Below are 19,740 nucleotides of genomic sequence, written 5' to 3' on the forward strand. Positions count from 1 at the left end.
AAATCGGGGGGTTCAGTTCTAACATCCTGCCATCCATCTCCTCTTCCCCTCCCTCCCCCAACATATCTAGAAATGAAAAATAGTCTGTACCTTCCCAGAGCTCTCATGAGGGATTGCTTTGCCCCTGGGAATGAGTTATCGACTCTCTAAAACATCCACAACCCCTAGTGATCCTCTGGATCTGCAGCAGCTGACCCTGGAAGCAGACTATTGTCATCCTGTCGTAATAAACCTGAAGCTCTGGGTAGAACGAGGCATTCTGGAGTTAGTCGGAAATGTCAGGTTGTGTTAGAATGTGCTTTTTGCAAGTGGCCATCACACCCATATCTATTCACCTGAAAGTCTAGAAGTCATTTTGCTTTCAGAATTGGTTTGATTTAGTGATGCAAGTGGCCATCACACCCATATCTATTCTGAAAGTCCAGAAGTCATTTTGCTTTCAGAATTGGTTTGATTTAGTGACTCATTGGTATCACTAAGGACTTTGTGACTTACTGTCTGCTTTGCCTTCCTTGACTGTTTCTTCCTTCTGAGGCTTCATAGTAGCAACCAGCTGCAGCGTTCCAGGCTTTGCATTCCCGCACGGTGCTGGCTAGAAGAGGCAGTGCTTCTCTTCTGGCATTCCAAGTCAGAGTCCTGAGATTTACCCTGGTTAAGCTGCCGGAGTCACACTCCCTCCTCAAACCATTGACTGTGGCCTGGCAATGGCATGACCTGAGCGACTTAAGAAAATGGTGTTTAAGATTGGAGTTGAACCAGGTTTTTCCAAAGTAGATAGGCTGTATGTGAGGGAGTGGGTTCCCATCCAAATGTATCTAGACACACACTAAGAAGAGAAAAGGGGCAATGGATGCTGAGGAGCCCGCTCACTAACTACTCACCGGTTTGGTAGGGAATTCTGTAATGAAGTAGCTTTTTTGATGTTGCTGTCATGTTAAAGGATGTGTCCATGGGAAGCGTTGGTCACTTGAGTTCTAGGTTTCAAGTGCACCCAATGGCTTGCTTCTCAGACTTTTCTACTGGTAAACTTCTAATGGCAGAGAAGAGTAAACAGCTTCCCCCAGGGACTCTAGAGCCTGGTTGAAGTCTGTCTGCTTTAGGGAAATTTTGCTGAAATCTTTACTTTCAAATGTAATTCAAAGCTTTATTCTGTTCTCTAGTGCAGATGGGTTGTTTTGAACTAATATACCCCTTGTAACCCTTCTTTGAGTAAGTTGCATGCTCCAGAAATATCTGTTCTTCACTTTGAGGTGGGTTGACACACTTGCTTAAATCGCACTGGATTGGTTCATAGCCATTTGTGGCCTGGTTGAGTCTCTAAATCTGGGACAGTGGCAGATAGTGACGCTGTCTTCGCAGTTAGGGCTTTGGGCTATTCAGTTGGAGATGGAGGAGGATCAGGTGAGATGAGATGGGGGAAATGCTGAAGTGATGGTGCAGCACACAGGGTCAGAGACTCTAGTTGCTTTTTATTCCTTCATCTTGGTGGAGTGTGGTTCAAGCTGGGCCCAGCAGCAGGACGTGCCATTTGGTCTGGCAGGCTCTGTGGGGTCAGTGGCTGGGAAATGCTGGTCGTGACGTTCCTGAGCACTGCTTTTCTGTTTGCTTTCTGTCCTTTGTCAGACCTTCTTCCGGCCTCCGCTCCCCTGCCCCCAGGCCAGATGGATGGTAGCAGGATTTCATGTGGACTTTTATTGTGATGTAGGAGATGGCAGAGCTGAGATCCGGCCAGACATGTTCTGTTTTTAGGGTGACTGGTCAGGACTGTGGTTCTATTCAGGAACAGGAAAGCTATAATTTAGGCAAGAACAAGGCCCAGTACAAATTTGGAAACCAGAGAACCAAGGTGTCTGTTCTCTGACAAGAAGTATATTTGGTGCTGACCTGTAAATTTAGTTTGTTTTCTATCTGAATTGCAAGGTTGGGGAATCATTAGATATAGGGACCTGAGGTAGTCTATTTTTGGATCTTGTGTTAAACTAATTGTAGTTTAAGAGTGACTACTTTAAAAGTATAGGAAAAGTTGTCTTAAGTTTTAGAAGTTAATAATAGAATTAGGATTCCCAGAAGGATGAGATTAGATACTTTTATGAAAGATACTCAAGATATAAGTGCCATATATTTGATTTAAAATATTGTAAAGTTAATGCAAACAATACAGATTAACACATTTATTTGAAATTTCAAACCCACTTTTCATTTATACACATGAAAATTCCACCTCATGGGTATAATCTCTATTCCCGGGAATCTGGCATAGATGGAGTAGTAGTTTTCTCTTGCTACAAAACAAAGTGTGCAGACTTACCAACTTAGAATAACATACGTATATTATCTTGCTATTCCCGGGGTCAGGAGTTGGGGTCTAGCTTAGCTGAGTCCTCTATTCAGGATTTTCCCAGCTGTAGTCAAAGTTTCAGCAGGGCTGCAATCTTATCTGAGGCTTGAACCTTTTGCAGGCTCATGGTGGTGTTGGCGGAGAGCAGGACTGGAGTTCAGACAACCACCTGAGTGTTATTCCTGCTGCTCAGCCCTGTTCTACAAGTTTTATTCCTTATAACATTTTCCTTTAAAGGTTTTTTAAATTACAAAATAACAAATGCTTTTGGAAAAAAAAAGTGTCAAATAGTACAGCCAGGCATGTCATAAAAATGTAGTTTTCTTCCTTCAGTACCACAGGCCCATTCCCAGAGTGAACAGTAATTAATAGAATGATGTGTAATCTTCAAGATTATGTTGGGTGATTAAAAACTAATTTTCTTGTTCTAGAGTTGGAAGTAGGAGGAGGTTCTCTTTTATCTAGACGGGCAGACCTTTACCCAGGTAATCCAGACCCAACAGAGTTTACGTGGAACAAGAGCAATCTTTAATGCCACCTTTAATCCCACCTGGATGAGGTAGGGAAGGAAGGAGAAGGGATCCCAGCCCTGTTAACGTGGAATGCCTAGACTTGGTTGTATGTGAGTGGTTTACCATCGGTAGTGCTCAGCTTACTCTTATCGCTGCCAGGGTAGACCATTAAGGTAAACATTGAGAACAAATTGTGTGTGCCTTCCAGAGCGTAGCTTTGGTGTTGGAAATGGAGGCACAGCTTTAGAAGCCTAGATAAAGCTGTTGAAAAACAGCAAATCATGAGGGTGAAGGGAAATGTGTCTAATTTCTGAGCACAGTCTATCTCTTGGACAGTCATTTTTGCTAATAACTTGCCAGCTTTAACTCATGCAAACTTTCCTACAACCTTTGGTGATTGGAAAATTTCTTCCTCTTAGAATTTTCTTCTTTTTTTTTTTTAATTGTACTTTATGTTCTAGGGTACATGTGTACAACCTGCAGGTTTGTTACACATGTATACATGTGCCATGTTGGCATGCTGCACCCATTAACTCATCATTTACATTAGGTATATCTCCTAATGCTGTCCCTCCCCCCCACCACAACAGGCCCTGGTGTGTGATGTTCCCCTTCCTGTGTCCAAGTGATCTCATTGTTCAGTTCCCACCTATGAGTGAGAACATGCGGTGTTTGGTTTTCTGTTCTTACGATAGTTTGCTGAGAATGATGGTTTCCAGCTTCATCCATGTCCCTACAAAGGACATGAACTCATCCTTTTTTTATGGCTGCATAGTATTCCATGGTGTATATGTGTCACATTTTCTTAATCCAGTCTGTCATTGATGGACATTTGAGTTGATTCCAAGTCTTTGCTATTGTGAATAGTTCCTCAATAAACATATGTGTGCATGTGTCTTTATAGCAGCATGATTTATAATCCTTTGGGTATATACTCAGTAATGGGATGGCTGGGTCCAATGGTCCTCTTAGAATTTTCAAAGTTGACACATATTTGTTTTTTACCAAACTTAGAGAGTTTTTTCATCGTGGAGGCACTGTATAGGACTTGAAATATTTGTATAATACTTACAATGCATTAACTTAAATATTCTGGTTGAAGCTAAACCTAAGGTTTGATTTGTAAGAAATTAAAACCTGACGTCAGATCTTTTGGAAACAGTATGGTGGCACTAAGAAGCAAAAACTTGATGTCTAGTCCTGGCCCTGCCACTTAGTGAGACCTGGGACAAGGTAACTCCTTGGAGACTGTTTTCTTATTGGTGGGTAAAATGATAAATGATAACAAAGGACATTTTTGATTTCCTTATTGATACCAGCTGCTGTTCTAAGCACTTTACATATATTATTTAATTTTCACTAGAGTCCTATGTACTATAGGTTTTTAAATTATCTTCATTTTACATATGAGGAAACTGAGGCTCATAAAGGCTAAGTAACTGTCCAAGGTCACATAGTGAGTAGGTGATGGAGCTGAAATTCACACCCAGGAAGTCCAGCTGCAGAGTCCATGCTCTTAATGATAGCCCTGCTAACTTTCCATGGTTGCTGTGAGCATCAAAGGATACTACTGATACAGAAGCCCTTTCAATTTTCAAAATAATTGGGTATGATATTGAATAATGTGTAGGTTTGGAACGAGGCAATCTGAAAATGACCTGGACAAATAATTGAAATGATAATCAGTATTCCTGCCATGTGTTGAGCTGCTCGACAGTGCAGTGACATGAACCAGCGTGACATGGAGCAAGGACATTCATTTCTAAAGTCAAAGGTGATCATTACATGGTGCTCTCAAGTCAAAGGAAAAGTGATAGCAGCCGTGACAATGATTTTTCCCCACTGTGGAGGGTGGGAGAAGATACTGGGAGGAGATTATATTTCATCATGTTCACAGGATGGCAAGTAACTGACAGCTGCACATGGTCCTTCGCCTTTATGAGTACAAGAGAGAGGAGGAAGAGGAAGCAGTTCAGCAGAGAGGACACATGGCCAGTTAATTCTGTGGCCAGTTCAACTGTCCCCTCTACACATGCATCTGTGTCTGTTGTATATCCATAGTGCAGAAAAATTTTAATAATTCTAATTTCTAAAGAGAGGCTTTTTTGTTGTTCAAATTCTGCTTTGGAAGGAGTGGAGGGTGAAATGACATGGCATACTGGGAAAGGTGTGAGTTTTTGGCTGACAGACCTGTTTGAACCTTGGTGACTTACAGTCACTGTGACCACTGTAAGAAATAGAGGTTCTCTCACCCATAAATGGTCATCGTGGTACTTATCTTGTTGAGTTGTGGTAGGGATTAAGGGACATCTTAGCCCAGTGCCTATCATGTGATGGAAGTGGAGTGCATGGTAGGTGCCCCGACTGTCTGAAAAACTTGGAAATCAGAATCACTTTTTTTCAGGGTTTCAGACATTGATGTATTCTTTTTTTTTTTTGAGACAGAGTCTTGCTGTGTCCCCCAGGGTGGAGTGCAGTGGCACCATCTTGGCTCATTACAACCTCCGCTTGGCTCATTACAACCTCTGCCTCCTGGGTTCAAACGATTCTTCTGCCTCAGCCTCCTGAGTAGCTGGGATTACAGGCACATGCCACCACACCCAGTTAATTTTTTTGTACTTCTAGTACAAACAGTGTTTCACCATTTTGGCCAGCCTGGTCTTGAACTCCTGGCCTCAAGTGATCCGCCAGCCTCGGCCTCCCAAAGTGCTGGGATTGTAGGCGTGAGCCACCAAGCCTAGCCAAGACCCTGATATTTTTATTAGTTAGATTCTTTCTCTTCTCCCCTTCCCTGCCTACTTGTTTCCCTCTTTCTGTATTCCTTTCATAGTAGTTCCTGTGTTTCATAGCAGATTTCATTTTTGTTACATTACTACTTTCAATTAACCATAGAAATATTATTTTAAAGATGTATTGCAAGTATTATCCGTTTAACACAGGGCCACAGGACCATGCTGTATCTTAGTTAAGAGAGTTTTATAAAGTCTGGAGAATGGTATATATTTGGAAAATACTTGTCTCGTGACACAGTTTGTCTCAACGAAGATATGGCAGTATTGTATTATCCTGCTCTAAAATAAAGACTGCCTGAGGTGATATTTTTAGCCAGTATTTCAGCGTGGCATTGAACTCATATATAGTTCTTTAATTCATAGTCTGAAATGACTGGCTGCAGCCCAGGAACAAGAGTATAATATGATGGTAGTGTAGGCACGTCTTGGACTAGGCAGCAGAGACTGTGCCTGACAAACTTGCGGCCACCGTCAGCAGCCACAGTTTGTGGGACGTCCTGGCCTCTGAATGAGTTCCTGACCCAAGGCCAGTGATTTAAGGCACAACTTAGATAAAAAGATGAGCAAGGCTGGACTCTTTCCTCAAACTTTGAATTGAGAAATACTGAAAAAAAAAAAAAAAATCAATGGGATCCAGATGCTGGGGGTGACGAAGTCGAGAGGAGGACATGATAGGCCACAGGCAAAACAGAACCTATGAATAAGAGGCTTTGAAGTGGACAGCTGATTGAGTAGAAAGTGAGAGAAGCAGCTCGCAGCAGGCATGAAAGAAACAAGCGGGGAAGCAGAGACATGGGCAGGGGCGAGGCTCGTTGATGCCAGAACTGGAGAGGAAATCTTCACAAACTTGGGTTATGTTGGTTCATAGAGCTCTCCTGGACCCATAATCACCCTCAGGTCCCAGGTTTGTTATAGCTTGGAATAGTTGTCAGGGGTTCCTACGTGAGTTCATTAACACAGGAAATGGACCTAGATGCCAAGCAGCTAAAAGAGCCTGACCAAGGCACTGTTCCCTGTCCTGTTGTCATAGTCTTTGATGCAGAGCTTTGGGATGAAACTTTGCTTCTGCCACTGATTTAGAAACCTGGGGCAAGTTATTTAAAACCTTCTAATGTTTCCAGTTCTTTCCCCCTGTAAAATTAGGCTATTAGCATCCATTTTATATATCTATTGCATATGCATCACAAATATGTTTCTGAGGCTGGACACATGAGATGCACACACTGAATTACATTTTTTAAAAAAATATAAGGCCCAGCTAGACACCTAAGTCTGTTATTCACCTTATACTTGTAATTTTTACTTAGGCATTTTGCACAGTTTTGAACTATGTCTAAAAAACAACCAAAGTGTTTTCTAGACCATATTGTGTCTTTAAAAAAAAAAAAAAAGACCGAAGCCATCTGCAAGTAAATTTGGGAAATCTTACAGATGTCTAATTAAAAACACCATGGCACATGACATCTTAATGTCTTGTGATCAAATTCCCAGGGTCTGAGACCCAAGGAGGAAGTAGATTCCTCATATTGGAGTGAATAGCATGTTGTCATTTTTGAGGATTCCCACTGGTTTGTCTTGTATAGTCATTTTCTTAGTATCTTAGACTTTTAATATTAGTTCTATTAAGACATGCCTTATGTGCTTATCTGAAAACTCATCAATTTCCTGTATACAAAGACCATTTTGGGTTGGGCGCTGTGGCAAACGCCTGTAATCCCAGCACTTTGTGAGTCTGAAGCGGGCCAATTACTTTAGTCGAGGAGTTCGAGACCAGCCTGGGCAACGTGATGAAACCCCGTCTCTACCAAAAATACAAAACTTAGCCAGGAATGGTGGCGTGTACCTGTGTTCCCAGGTATTCAGGAGGCTGAGGTGGGAGGATGGCTTGAGCCTGGGAATCGGGGCTGCACTGAGCCAGGATCACATCACTGCACTCCTACCTGGGTGACAGAGCTAGATCCTGTCTCAAAACACAAAACAAAACAAAACAAAACAGACCATTTTATAAAATTTTTCAAGATGCTGGTATGGTAGGACTCATTGATGAATTTAGCCATGATATTAACATTTTATATAGACTTTCAAGTCCTGATTTGGCTCTTTACAGTAGCCAATGGATTCCAGTAGAGCCCAGCTAAATTTATATAATTATAATAGGTAATATTTATGGAATGCTTGCTGTGTATCAGGTGCTGTGTTTGGTGTTTTGACACACAACCTCATTTAATCCTCAGAATTAGATGAGGCAGTAGCTAGAATGCTGCTTCTTGTAAAGATGAGGAAACTCAGGCCAGGTGTGGTGGCTCACGCCTGCAATCCCAGCAATCTGAGAGGCCGAGGCAGGCGGATCACCTGAGGTCAGGAGTTCAAGACTAGCCTGGCCAACATGGTGAAACCCCCTTTCTACTGAAAATACAAAAAAATTAACTGGGCATGGTGGCGGGCACCTGTAATCCCACCTACTCGGGTGGCTGAGGCAGGAGAATTGCTCGAACCAGGGAGGCAGAGGTTGCAGTGAGCCGAGATCGCACCGTTGCGCTCAAGCCTTGGCAATAAGAGTGAAACTCTGTCTCCAAAAAAAAAAAAAAAAAAAAAAAAGAGATGAGGAAACTGGGGACATGGAAAAGTTAAATAATATGCCCACGTTCACACAAAACTGAAGAATTTTGCCAGCTAATATGGAGCCAAGGCTTACACAATATTTCAAATACATTGAAGAATTATTATTATGATATGACCAAGGTGGAATCTGAGTAAAGAGCTTAAATACCATACTTAGGTCAGAATGATCTGGGTTCAAAATCCCATCAGTTTCGTCATCTAAGCCCCTCACCCCCACTGACTTTTCACTTCAAAACTGCTTTTGGACTCAAGCTCAGAATCCTTGTGTGAAGTTCAAAGCCCTCTACAGTCTTTTTTTTTTTTTTCCTGGCTTGTCTTTAGTAAGAATTTTTTATTTCATTCGTGATTACTCAGGGAATGTCTTTGTTTTAGGGAAACTGTTCCATTCTCTGTCTTTGGTATGTGTTTGGGTAGGCCTTTGTGCCTCTCCCGTGTTTTAATCTGTATTGTAGCACGTGTCAGACTTCCCTTCCTTTTTAAGGCTGAACAATGTTCCATTGTATGTATCTACATTTTCTTTATCTATTCATCTGTTGCTGGACACTTGGGTTACTTCCCCCTCTTGGGTATGGTGAATAATGCTGCTATAGACATGGGTGTGCAAATATCTGTTTGAGTCCCTGGCAAATTATACTTAAAAATATATATATATTGAAGAAGATAGCTTAGCTTAAAAAAGAAGAAGAAGAAAGAAAGGTGGTGGCTGGGTGGCCTTCAGCTATCACCTGAAACCTAACATCTTATGTCAGTCTTTGGGGGAACTTTACTTTGCCCAAATCATGCCCATCCTTTTAGACTACTCAAGTTCTCTGTCTTCTCTGGAGCTTTCTTGGACCTCTGCAGTTCGTAGTGACCTTTCTTTATCTAACCCTGGAGCGCTCATTAGACAGTAAGATAATCAGACTAACGGCTCATTTAACCAGGAGTCACATCCTGTTTCATCTGTTTTAATGTCTAGAATAGTTAACTCTTAAATTTTATGTTTTTCTATCTAAAAGACTGACTTCCTAAGCTATATTATAAACTCCCCAGGCACACAGACAGTGGGAACTTCAATATCTTTCCTGTCGCCCAATATGATGTTTTGCATAAAGTTAACCCTTAATAAATGTGTTGCTTGCGTGTAAAATGGTTTGTAGCCTAAACTTACTCTATCAGTCAGTGCGATTGTGCAGCCTTGTGATGGGTTATTCTTACCTGAATCCTGGCCTATCCTGGATTTGAACTATAGGTTGGTGCAAAAGCAATTGTGATTTTTGCGTTGAAAGTCATGGCAAAAACTGCAATTACTTTTGCGCCAGCCCAATGCTTTAGAGGCAAAAGTAACATGACTTGGAGACTCTTGGAGATGCAGAAGATTCCTGTACCTTCTTTAATATTTCTTTGATGTTATTTTAGACTAATTCATATTAAGATATTTAAATAAATGTTGCCTTTACATCGCCACGTTCCTGATTTATTTCTCTGAAGCTAAAGAATGATTATGATTGAACCTTTTCTGGTGAGATCAAACATTTTCCCTGTAACTAGAAGATCTTTTCCATTCCTGTTTTGTTTATTTCTGGTGGTAGAAGGATTTCTTAGGTGGTAAAATGGGAGGCTTTTGCCTAACAGAGGAGTGCTTTATTACACAAAGGTTGATGATGCTTTGTATGGCATTGTGCAATGCAAGTTTCCTCCATTCTTCTTGTGTGCTTTTTACCAAAGCTTCCCAGGCCTGACAGACGGCATGGATTGTATGCTCTTATGAAAACAGAACAGATTCTTGTCTCCTTGTCTTGATTTCACTTCTGCTAGCTAATGTGGTGGTATCACTTAACTTCTTTGTGCTCCTTTGTTATGGACATTAAGATAGAGAATTTGTATCTATCTCTTGGGGATTTGGGAGTAGTTTAGTAGAAAGGTGTGTAAGTGTATATTCTGTGCCAGCTGTTCAATAGGTTGAGGATGAGTTTTTAAGGAACTCCAGAGACATGTAAACAAATAACTGAAATTCATCTTGAAGAAAATAAGGAAGCAAGTAGGTAGACAGATTGGATGCCTAGTTAGAGCCCAGCAAACAGAAGGTTTAAAAATAGGTTTTGGGAGAATTCGATATTTCAAAAAAAGCATCAAAGTACACGATGGCAAAAATAGGTCATTATGAGATTTTCTTACATGTATTTTATGGTTAATTATAAATTTTAATATATGAGAAACTGAAATGTAAACTTTCAGGATTTAGGGCTTCTAAAGATCTCTATCTTACTCTGGGAAGAATTATGATAGAAGAGATATGAAAACTATTCTGACTTTTTAAAAAAGTTTTATATACAGACTTGGAAATATTCTGACTGTTCTGTGTATGTGTGCTAATGTTTCATTTATCTGCCTTTGGGAAGAAATGTTACACATTATTGAGACTCACAGAATATTAAAGCTGTGCTAAAATATTTAACTTTTGGGTTAGATATCGTTCTAAAGTGTATTGCATGTATCCTTGTCATCAAAAACAGAGTACACTCATTTTGGCTGTTGAGTATTACCCTGCATTCCCAATTAGTGCCATAATAAAGCAGTCAGGGCCAGCTAAGCCATGGGGCTGTTGGGTCTTACTACAAATATTTTTATACTTTTGAATTATCTTCATCACTTCACTTATTTTCTTCTTTCTTTGTCCCTCCCTACTCTACCTTTTCTATTAGTGGCCATTGTTTCTCTGCTTGCAGAGGGAGTCTTAACCTGGTATATCACATGTATGCAGACTTTGATGTGCATGTATGTTTTTCCAAAGAGAAAAGTCATTGCTTCTATTGGTATCTCAAAGGGAATCAACAACTAAAGAAAGGTTAAGGAGTGCTGTGTAGCACAGGTTTTTAAACTGCAAGTTTCATATCATTAATTGCTCATGAAAATCATTTAGTGGGTTAGGGCCAACAGTTTTTTTTTAAATTTTGTAAGAAATATTAGAATCCAACAAAAATATCAATGTATCACATACAGTAAAGGGTACTTTTGGTTTTGTGAGGTTTTTATCTTGTATATGTGTGTGCACATAAATATACATACACATACCTGGTTGTGACAAAAATTTTATTTCTTATAATGAGTTGTAATCAAACATTTCAAATATACACAGCTATAGTACGGCCCTTTTTGCCTCTTCCAATTTTCTGATGTTGCTGCAGTTTTTCTGTAATCTATTGAGCCTATGCCAAGTTTATTAGAAATACGGCTAAAATGAGAGTGAGGCTAGAAGGAATTTTCTTTTGTTTCAGAATTAATTCCATAGGAGTATTTAAAGGGGAAGGTGAGGTAGAAGATGAGCCAGCAGCAGCACTAGCAGGTTATTGCAATTGAGAGTAAAACCTGGTCCTGTGAGTCTGGAAGGGAAGGGCTACAGACATTCGTTTTCAACCCTGGTTCCACATTAGTTTATGTTGGGTCTCTTTTAAAAAAGTACTGACCCCTGGCCCTTCCCTACATCATTGAAGTAGAATCTCTGAGGATTGGAGTTCTGAAAGAACTTTCTTATAGAATAAAACACGTGGCCTTTAGGTTATATTTTGACTACTCAAAGGCTTTTCTTTTGGCTTTTGAACTGTGGTCTGGAGAGTGGAGGTGGCTAGATCGAATGTCCTCCAGAAAAGACCTCTGTTTTCATGGTGATTATGCTAGGAACACTCAAGTATTATTTGATTATTTATAAGACATCTGTTTTGGAATGCTAGAGATACTTGAAATAGGAAGGTCGAGATGGTTTTGACTTAAGAATGTTTGTGCATTCTTGATTCAGTGTCTGCCCTTGAGAAGTGGTATAGCCTTGCTATCTGTATGTGCCAATTATAGAAAGGTAGAGCTTTTTTCTTCTCCCTTTTCCCTTTTTCTTCTCTTTCATTCTTGTTTGCTTCTCTTCCCTCCCATGTCTCTTTCCTTTCTTTTCCCTTCCTGGGTGTCAGAGGCTGGCCCCCTGAGCAGTGGCATGGAGGGAGCTTTCCATTGTCATGTTGGTAGTGGCGTGGACCTGAGGGCTTAGGGGAGCTGAGGTTCAGAAACGTGGAGGGGTGAGCCCAGAGATGGCTGGGCTGGTTACTTCATAATGAGTTGGTTTACCATCCTCTTTAGAGCGCGATGCAATAAGAAAATACCAACTGTAAATAGTATGCAGTTGTTTGTTAAAAAACAAGCATCTGATTCACAAGTCCAAATGTTAATTGATGTAAAAATGAACTGTCTGGTCACTATCGTTCTGATCCGTGAAAAGGAGATTTAATCTGGTGCTGTAGTCACCTGAACGTAGAATTGGTAGCTACCTAAAACTAGAGTCGAATTTTAAACCCCACCCAGCAATCAGCTGCTATCAGGAATGTCTTTCTGCGTCTCAGAGGAAGGAGAGTTGTGACTGTGAACATTTGAGTTATTCTACTGGGCCGTGTAGGAATATTTAAACCTTTGGTTAATGCACATAGAACTTCAAGGAAGAAATCCATAAACAGAAAGGTCATATGTAGGACGAACCTGTTAGGAGTTCAAGGTTAGAGGATAAAGAGGATATCAGAACTGTATAAAGTGGAATGGAGAGAGAAAGCATAGTTTCTTTTAGAGTTTGCTTATTTAGGTGGATAAAATTTGTCCTGCTTGACACCATTTTTAGTTTGTTGAGTCATGTAGGTATTGATGAAAAGAGTCAAACTCCAAAATATTTAAAGAGATTTATTCTATGCCAAATTTGAGTGAGCATGGCCCATAACACAGCCCTCCTTGGGAGATCCTGAGAACATATGCCCAAGATGATTGGGACATTTTAGGCAGACATGAGACTTCAGCCTAGGAGGGTAGAACAGCTCGAAGCAGGAAGGCCTCCAGGTTATAGGTAGATTTAAATTTTTTCTAATTGGCAATTGGTTAAAAGAGTTATCAATAGAAAGGAATGTGTGGGTTGCTATAAGAGGTTGTGAAGGCCAAAGTTTATCACACAGATGAAACCTCCAGGTACCCGACTTCGGAGACAATGGATTGTAAATGTTTCTTATCAGACTTAAGGTCTGTGTGGATGTTAATGCTGGAGAGGTATAATTGAGGCATGTTCAACCCCCACTTCCCATCCATGGCCTGAACCAATCTTTCAGGTTAAATTTTAGAATACCCTGGCTTAGGAGGAAGTCCATTCTGATGGTTGGGGGGCCTTAGAATTTTATTTTTGGTTTACATAGGTGTATCAGTTACTGTTGCCATGTAGCAAACTACCTCTCAGAAAGTTAAGGCTTACACCAACAGCCATTTATTTGCTCATGATTCTCTGGGATAGCAAGTTAGCCTGAATTTATCTTTGTATATTTTCTTCTAATCTCACCTGGAATCACTCATGTGACTTTAGGCATCTGGTGTCCTTACTGGGGCTGGATGGTTTAAGATGGCCTCACTCATGTCTAATAGTTAGCAGTCTGTGGGTCAGGATACCTTAGCTCTCCACGGGACCTCTCTGACAGGCTAGCTGAAGCTCATTCACATCATGGCTTCCAGCCACAGTCATAAAAAAGGAGACACATCCTAATACACAAATGTTTCTCAGGCCTCTACTTGTGTCTCATTTGCTAACGTCCCTTTGGTTAAATCAAGTCACAGGGACAAATTCAAATTCAAGGAGTGGAGAAATAAACTATCTTTAAAGTAACAAAGTCACATTTCAAATGGGAAGTGCATGCAGGGATGGAAAGCATTGTTCTGGCTGTTTTTACAGTCTACCAGAGTCAAACGACAGTTAGGGATTTGTTCAATGGCAATGTTACTGGAAAGGAGTCCCAATCCAGACCGCAAGAGAGGGTTCTTGGATCTCATGCAAGAAAGAATTTGAGGTGAGTTCATACAGTAAAGTGAAAGCAAGTTTATTTAAAAAGTAAAGGAATAAAGAATGGCTGCTCCATATGCAGACTCATTTTTATGGTTATTTCTTGATTATATGCTCAACAAGAGGTGGATTATTCATGCCTCCCCTTTTCAGATCATATAGGGTACCTTCCTGACGTTGCCATGGCATTTGCAAACTGTCATGGCACTGGTGGGAGTGTAGCACTGAGGACTACCAGAGGTCGTTCTCATCACCATCTTGGTTTTGGTGGGTTTGAGCTGATTTTTTTACTGCAACCTGTTTTATCAGCATCGTCTTTATGACCTGTATCTCATGCTGACCTCCTCCTTCATCCTGTGACTTAGAATGCATAGTCATCTGGGAATGCAGCTCAGTAGGTCCCAGCCTTATTTTACCCAGCCCCTATTCAAGATGGGATTGCTGTGGTTCAAACACCTCTGATGTAACACATGGCATACAGGCTGATTAAAATACTAAGCACTGAGTATAGTATATTTGGTGTTATATTTCAATGCAGGAGTAATTATATGTGTTTCAGTGGCTTGTACCCTCCAATTAGTGATGAACATACCCCATGTGATTCGGTCATTTAGTTAGCAAATATTTATTTTACATCATGGTGGACCAGACACTGTTCTAGGTGATGGAGATGCAGCTGGGGGAAAACAAACACACGTAATTCAGTATGTATAACAGTCACACGGAACAAAGAGAAACTTAAAACTTATTACTATGGTTTTTGATTTTGAATTTGAGGCAAGAGAGTTTGTTCTCTATGCAAGAATGCCACAGAGGAAGATTTTCATCAAGAATTTAGCCACTGTGAAGTTTGGTTTTAAAGAGCAACTCAGTAAGTGGTTTCTCTGCTAATAGCAAATCAATGTATTTTAGAAACTATTATATTCAAGAAATTACCTAAAAAGGGAGAAGGATTCAAATAGTACTTTCTACTTAAAGAAGACTGATTTTTTAACCAACAGATGTTAAAGAAATAACCAGTGGCTGTATTTTCATATTTACCAAGGCTACTAATTCTAACGTATTAGCTGGAAGCTATTCAGACAAGTATTCAGTGTCAGGCACCTCCTTTCTGATGTTTGCTTGTGACATTGTCCTTGGGAGACATCTCCCATCTCCCAAGTGGGTTGCAGTGTGAGGACAACCAGAAAACCTTGAGAAAGTCTTGTCATTGTTTGTCAGGGCAGATTAATTGGGTCCTGGTGATAGAATGTTAGAAATAAATGTGAAAAATTACATGGGAACTAAGAGTCTCCTTTTACAACAGCAATTTTGTCCACCCTTGACAAGATTATATTCTTACAGGATGAAAGTGTGTTTATATATATATATAACCTGTTCAGCTTTCCTAGATAGGAGAAAGTCCTTCATAATTAATATACTTGTGACCCCTGTTAAAAAAAAAGTCAGCATTTCTGACTTTTTTCTACATTCATTCATTTTCTATTCTGTTTAATTTTCTAGAAAAATCTGACAGTCTTTTTGAATTCCAGTGGTGGTAATGCTGGAAAAACTTGTTGCTCTAAAAATGCAACCTTTTGTGGGATGACATTGGAAAGGTGGGAAGTTGGAGGTCTTTTTTCCCCTTGTTTCTTTCTTTCCTTTATGAACCTTTTTCTTTTTAAAAGTTTTATCGCTCATCACTTTATCACTTAGTTTATCACTTTACCACTTTTGTTGGCATCTTTTTCTCCCCCTTCTGTCTTTATGATGTTGAAACTGAAGGGGAAAATGGAGCTGCCAAGATAATTTACAGTTAAGTGACTTTTGCTCGTGGCATTGTCCTTGGCATTGCACAAAAGGAACTAAACCAGCACCACTGATACTGCCAGGAATTTAGGGTCGAAGTAGAAAGGAAGAGAAATTGTGTTCTGGTTTAAAGTTCAGTGAGAGAAATTTAGTGCATGCTAAAATATAGCGTTGATCCCTTAGAAAGTACATTTAAATTTTACATTAAATGTAAATTTGACATTAAATTTAAATGTTGATGTTAAATGTATTTTCTGGAAAGTACATTTAAATTTGACACTAAAATTCTGATATTAGATATAATGAGATTATGTGGTTTGAATGTCCAAGAGACACTTGTAGTTCTGATACTGAATTGAATGTGATCTGAGCCCACTGTAGAAAGATTGACAGACTTGCAGAGGGCCAGTGCCAAAGGGAAGGCCCTATGAGGTGTGGGTAGGGAGGAAGGGAACCCTGGGTTACTGTTGACTGAAAAGGTGGAAAAAGATGAGAGAAGAAGGGAACTATCGCTCTATCCAGAATCAGGGAGAGCATGGCTCTTGCTTACAGTTAGCAGTAGTTGGTAACAAAATTTGTGGAAAATATGACAGGGCTTTGGAGAACTCTTACCTAGAACCATAAATTAGTTCAGAGATATATTTTGAAAGGATTTTAAATATATAAATGTATGCTTTCCATTTATCAGCAAAATGAATAGACATTGACCATCTGTCTTCAGAGGTGCAAAGCGTTCTTAAAATGTATATACAATGAATGGTGAAGCAGAACTAGTGTTGATTTTAAAAGGTCAAAACCACACGACACTAAAGCTTAAGACGTTAAAATACATTTTGTGTACTAACTAATGGGCATGTTTTGTTCTTTCTTTTGCAGACATACATTGGAAGTGTGGTTATATCTGTTAACCCATACCGGTCTTTGCCCATTTATTCACCAGAGAAAGTGGAAGAATACAGGAACAGAAATTTTTATGAACTGAGCCCTCACATGTAAGTACTGTACTAAAGCATTAAGCGTCTCTTTTACTCCAGAGATGTGTAGTTGACAGATGTGTGCAGCTGTCTCTTTTGAGTTTCAGAAAATGTTTTTGTCAGTTTTTTTTTTTAAAGTTCGATAAAAGTATGAAGACTTTAATTGTTATTCTTTGTTTTAAATTTAAAAAAGGCAGAATACTTCATTTGACGTCAGACACTTCTGAAATATTTGGATTCAGGATGTAAAATATTTTCTGTTCAAAATTCTGTGCAAGTAGCAGCTGCTGCTAATTATTTTTGCAAATAAAACAGGAATGTGCATTGTTTATTATTATAAAGAGCCTAAGCAGCATTTTCATAGTCTTGTTGGGCCAAGAAAAATCCCAAGTGTTGGTTTGTGTGATGGTGTTTGGGTAAAAGGACCAAACAATACCTTCAGTTTATAATTTTTGCGGACCTTGTTCACCAGAGGCGTGGGATAGACCAGTGATTTCACTTACTCTGGAAAGTCACTTGTTTGATTTTTCTGAAGAAGGTCACTTGTTAGTGTAAATAATTCCTTCACAGTACCTGTAGGTTCTGTTTGTCTGCTCCTTCAGAGTTCTTCGTTGGTGTGCTTAAGAGATGCCGAAATGATTCGGCCACTTCTTACCACTAGAATTTTGTTTTCTGGTCTGAATGACCGAAACATAACACTGGAAAAGTTTTCCTAGATTTGGTAGATCAGTGGTAGAACCGGGTTATTCAACCCTAGAACGAACTTTTATTCCTCCAAATAAAAATATCTGAAAAAGAAAGTTGGAGGGGGAATGCCCAGAAGTTATTGCAAACAATACCTTAAACTTATTATTTCTCAAGTTATGTTACATTTACTGATTCAAGACGGATACGTTCACTATTTACATTGTCATGCCCACTACTGAGTTTAAAGAAGCGGAAAGAGAAATATGCTGAGTTGGGCCAAGTCGTGTAATGAGTTGAGAACCTCAGACTTCTCTGCTTGTTGCTTAGGCAGAAACATTTCCTGCCTCCTCTCTTGTGGGCATGCAAGCATTTTACCAGAATTCATGTACTTATGATTGTCAGTTGCTACAAGTGGCCCATGGTGTCTTGCAGATGGGAGTTGGTTGATGCAGCATAACACCTTTTATGCAATAAATTGTTGAATGCAGATTTAGAATATTTGTGAACTGCTGCTGAACATGGGCTGGGACTAATGTATGCAGAAGTGCCTTGGAGGGTGTCAAGCGTTCTACAAAGCTATGTTGTTTATTATTACCACCATTGCTATTACTTTTTCGCAGCAATGTCGTCCTCTTTCTCTCAAAACAGTTGATACGCTGAAAACAACCCCAAATTGTCATGAAATGCACATCAATACATGTGCATGTAGATATTGATGAGGAAATGTTCAGAAAATGTGTTGGCCGTGGAAAAGATTAATTGGTCATTGGCATATTGGTAGCGGGGCATTTGAAAATGGTTAAGCTGCCAACTTGGGTCGCTTCTAGAGTTGAGACATTTTCAGTCTTTTTACCGAAAGCAGTAGTACTCAAAATGGGGCAGTTTTATCCCCCAGGGGACAGTTGACAATGTCTGGAGACATTTTCGGTTGTGAAACTAGGGGTGGGAGGGTCCTTGCTGCTAGTGGGTCAGGGATGCTGCTAAGCATCTTTCAAAGCATATGCAGCCCTTCACAATAAAGCATTATCTGTTAACCGTGTCCACAGTGCCAAGGTTGAGAAACCCTGAACTGAAGTGAAAGAACCTGCAGAAAGTCTTCATTGTGTCCTAGCAGAAAGGATTTTCCCTGTATGATTAAAGATTGGCTTTATTAATTTTGATAGAACATAAAATCTAATAATTAAGGAACATATATGTACCAGTGTCCAGTTGCTTATTTTAGTTTCTCTTGATAATGCAGCATGCAGTGATACATTTGGACTGTTTGGAACTAAAGATTATTTATTATTTAAATGCATGAAAATGGTTATTAACGAATAAATCTGCTGGTATATTTTACCAGTCAAGCAAATTCTGATCATTTAGTTTTCTTCTAGAAGTAGATATTGCAAGTGATCTTGTTTCATTTTGCCTTAAGACAAGTAATATCTGAAATTTGTTTTATAAAGTTATCCTGATAGTTAAACCTCTGTGATGAAATACTTTATTTGATACCTGAATATTTTAAATTCTAGTCCTTGAAGCCCCACTTCTCAAAGTATGGTGCTGGACCAATTGTATCCGAATCTCCACAGGGGCTTTTGAAAAAATTTGGATTCCTAGGTCTTACTTCTCATAAGCCAGGAATCGAAATTTTTCATAAACTTTCTGGGTGATTCTTATGCGCATGTAAGTCTGAGAACGTGTTGCTTTAGATCCATATTTGAGATGTTTTTCTTTCCTTTCTTAACTACTTACTGTAATTTATGATCTTTAACAATAATACTACTAATAAAAATATGGCTAATATTTATTAAGTACTTACTATGTGCAGGTACTGCTCTAAATACTTTATATGTTTTATAACTCATTTAATTCTCAAAGTAATCTTGTGAGGTAGGCACTATTACAAAGGGGGAAATTGTCACAGAAAGATCAGGTAACTTCTCCAAAGCCACACAGCTGGTGGGAGTGGAGCTGGGGTATTAACATCGGTTGCACCTCTTAGCTGGAAATGGGCTTGCCATTTTCATGACAGGGCCTCTTCCTGTGCACTTCCACCCTGCTACCCTTGGTTCGCCCGTGTTCCTGCACCACAAACCCTCCAGGATAATCTTGACTGTGCCTCAGTTTACCTCCAGCAATTGTCCACTTGCTCTTTTTGCATTTTCAGCTTAAATCTCCACTCTGGGAATGTTTAGATATAATGTTTGGGTAGATA

At 39.7% G+C, this 19,740-nt stretch overlaps 1 protein-coding gene across 5 annotated transcripts in view; it reads left to right on the forward strand.

The window, feature by feature from the left end:
• The window catches only part of MYO1B (myosin IB), a 178,389-nt gene that overhangs the window by 34,648 nt on the left and 124,001 nt on the right, over nt 1-19,740 (forward strand). For all 5 annotated transcript variants that reach the window (XM_007965683.3, XM_038000623.2, XM_007965686.3 and 2 more), the window contains exon 3: nt 16,756-16,871. In XM_007965683.3, coding sequence (XP_007963874.1) covers nt 16,756-16,871 — 116 coding nt within the window. The remainder of the gene's footprint in view (nt 1-16,755; nt 16,872-19,740) is intronic.

The sequence above is a fragment of the Chlorocebus sabaeus genome, chromosome 10, assembly GCF_047675955.1.
Source record: "Chlorocebus sabaeus isolate Y175 chromosome 10, mChlSab1.0.hap1, whole genome shotgun sequence".
In the NCBI taxonomy this organism is placed as follows: Eukaryota; Metazoa; Chordata; class Mammalia; order Primates; family Cercopithecidae; genus Chlorocebus; species Chlorocebus sabaeus.